Below are 3,045 nucleotides of genomic sequence, written 5' to 3'. Positions count from 1 at the left end.
AGAAGAACATTCCTCAAGGTCTTCTTCTTGACCGACAATACCGCTCATTTACAGTTTGCTTCGCCTGGACATGCCAGATATTACTCATCTGGGAGGCAGAGTCACGTTGTTCATGACCCTTTCCCTTTCCCTTGCTCGCCGGTGAAAGCACATTCCACAGCGTCTCCAGGGTGATGGTGGAAATTCTGTTGTATGTTTCAGGTTTGGCCTGCCGGGAACAAACATGGACTCTGGGAAAACCCACTCTGCACTGCCTATAAAAGGAGAGGAGGCGGCAGCAGCTCTTCACTCTTCTCTCCTCAACCAGCTCTCCTCTCGAGGACCTCTGGACTTGTTTGTCTCTCCACAGAGAACAATGGCCTCGTCACAGAAACGCTGCGTTCTGCTGCTGCTGCTCGTGGCTGCAGTTTGTGTTCAGCTGCATCAAGGTGAGCGACATTACCGTTCATGATGGTTAAAGTCAAGTAGAACAGGATGTGTGGTGCAGTCTCTGTAAAAACACTGCAAAAGATTGAAAACTGATGATTCGCTATATTGAACCATACTGTTATACTAATACTCAAATAATACTCATATTATGTGATCTACAGTTCATGAGATTACAAAACTAACTGCATTTAAAACCACTTTCTCTGCAGCTCACGACTTTATTGGACGCTGCTCATGTCTCAACACAATCAAGTTCATCAGAGGCAACATGTCAGATTTTAAAGTCCTTGAGAGTCGCCCTGGATGTGATAAAACAGAGCTGATGTAAGTTGAAACACTTCTTTTGATAACTGAAGATTCATAACATTTCTTGTTGATTTTCATTTAAAATTTTGTATTTTTCAGTGTAACCATGACCAATCCAGACAACTCGACTGACGAAATATGTATGAACACTGGTGGGAAAATGGCCAAGGCTTTCTTGAGATGCTGGGAAAGGTAAGAGACAGAGATGGATCCACACAGTCACTGCTCAGATGTCACGCAACAACAGCACTTCAATTATAAGATTATTTTTAAAAATCAAAACATCTTGAATGAAGTCGCTGGCATTGACTGTTTCTTTCTGGTGATTTCCCACTCTGCTTTGGAACATCTGAGCTTAAATCTGCATGCAAATTCGAGCCTTTGCAAAAAGGCTTCTGAGCCGCACTTACTGACTGAACCTCCCGCTGCAGTTGCTTTTCGCTCTGCATCATGAGAGTCGGGCAGAAAATCACACCACAAGAATGATTTGGCCCTGCGATGAAGCATCAGAACATATTTTGGAGAGCCAAAAGCCGTCTGGCAAAACATCCATGTTTACTCTGCAAAAAAAAAGTGAATAAGACGGAAATCTTTTAGAGAGTACAAAGAGGTTTGTTACGAATGTTTGCTTCGACAAATCTCATAAAATATGAACATGTGACTCGAGCGCAGACCTCCAGATGTTTTGTGTTAGTCATCTGGCCTAATCCCAGTTTTTCTTCCTCACTCTTCTCAGGATAAACAAAGACGAGAGTCGTAAAATGGAGTGTATCGACAAAAAAAGAAAGGCAGAGTGAAAGAGAGGGGGAGGCCTGACAGAGGTGGAAAGTTATCCGGAGCAGAGTCCCAGAGGTCGCATGAAGACTGAAGCACGCAAGCCGAAGAACGCTGAGAGAGTTTACACTGAACGCCGGCCCAGGAGAGGATTGTGAAATACAGCGGGGGTGGAGAGGGAGGGGAGGGGGGAGGAAGGAGGGAGGAGGCAGGAAAGGGGAGTAGGAGAGATCGTTTCATGGATAATGGACATATAGGTACAGTACTATAGCAGCAAGTCTGTTTAAGGGCCCATCTTCATTTTTTCCTTGACATAACTTTATTTATACTGATTATTTATTTTAAAAAGATATATTTTATTAGATTTGTTTTTGTTTCACAAATGTTTGACTCACGGCAAATAAACCTGATTTTGATAAACTCTTTGCTTTCTGTTTGTTCTTAGAAAGAAAAATTTAAAAACCTAAAACTTATATTGGAGCTTAAATCCTGTGAACCATCTGTTTCTCATCATTTCTTCAGCTTCATAAAGATACTCGTGCCTCACCACCAGCCTTTCTGCAGCCTTTCTGCAGCCTTTCTGCAGCCGGTCAGTTGCTCAGCTTCAAACTAGCAACACACTGTGATTATTCGGCCGGTCAGACGACGCCGTGACAAATGAAGCGCTCTCTCCTCAGGGAGAAGGCTTTGCATTAAAGCTATTAAATGATACCCATGAAGACATTTGACCACAGCTGTTTGCAGGGCGGATGGTAGAGGAGCGATGGGTTCCTGAAGCATGAAGCTGGTGGTGAAGAGTGAGCAGTCACGACTGCTAAAGTTTTGAATACTTCAGTCAGGAGAGAAGCAAGGAAAAGATCCCAGATTGGTAACATTTTCTCTCATCATGTTGTCGGTGAGTTGGCTGCTCAACTGTCAGAATTCACTGCAAGGAGCAGAACCAGTGGAACAGTGAGTGCTCAAGTACAACAAGTACATAAAAATACTTGCGGTAATCCATCCTAATCCTGTTGCACCAATCAAATTACAACCATTGTTACCAGAACACTAATATAATGGGCACTGCAGAACCAAATGGCTTCACATTAACGTGGTGTGGCTTCACTTTAAAGGGGTGTGGCTTTACAATAACGGGGTGTGGCTTCACTTTAAAGGGGTGTGGCTTCACAATAATGGGGTGTGGCTTCACTTTAAAGGGGTGTGGCTTCACAATAATGGGGTGTGGCTTCACATTAATGGGGTGTGGCTTCACAATAATGGGGTGTGGCTTCACATTAACGGGGTGTGGCTTCACTTTAAAGGGGTGTGGCTTCACTTTAAAGGGGTGTGGCTTCACAATAATGGGGTGTGGCTTCACAATAACGGGGTGTGGCTTCACTTTAAAGGGGTGTGGCTTCACAATAATGGGGTGTGGCTTCACATTAATGGGGTGTGGCTTCACAATAATGGGGTGTGGCTTCACATTAACGGGGTGTGGCTTCACTTTAAGGGGGTGTGGCTTCACTTTAAAGGGGTGTGGCTTCACAATAATGGGGT

General features: G+C 44.0%; 1 protein-coding gene across 1 annotated transcript; it reads left to right on the top strand.

Annotated features, from left to right (window-relative positions):
- The first annotated feature begins 303 nt into the window (after positions 1-303).
- Positions 304-1,673, top strand: cxcl18b (chemokine (C-X-C motif) ligand 18b). The gene is made up of 4 exons (XM_068596448.1): positions 304-428; positions 639-753; positions 835-927; positions 1,472-1,673. Exons 1-4 carry the CDS (start codon positions 356-358, stop codon positions 1,530-1,532), a joined length of 342 nt encoding a protein of 113 aa, XP_068452549.1. The 5' UTR covers positions 304-355; the 3' UTR covers positions 1,533-1,673.
- The last annotated feature ends 1,372 nt before the right edge of the window (positions 1,674-3,045 follow it).

This window comes from Clinocottus analis, unplaced genomic scaffold, assembly GCF_023055335.1.
Source record: "Clinocottus analis isolate CAN_PGR_092001 unplaced genomic scaffold, fCliAna1.0.p SCAF_37, whole genome shotgun sequence".
In the NCBI taxonomy this organism is placed as follows: Eukaryota; Metazoa; Chordata; class Actinopteri; order Perciformes; family Cottidae; genus Clinocottus; species Clinocottus analis.
The sequence above is the reverse complement of the archived record's forward strand: the minus strand, read 5'-3'. Positions and strand labels throughout refer to the sequence as shown.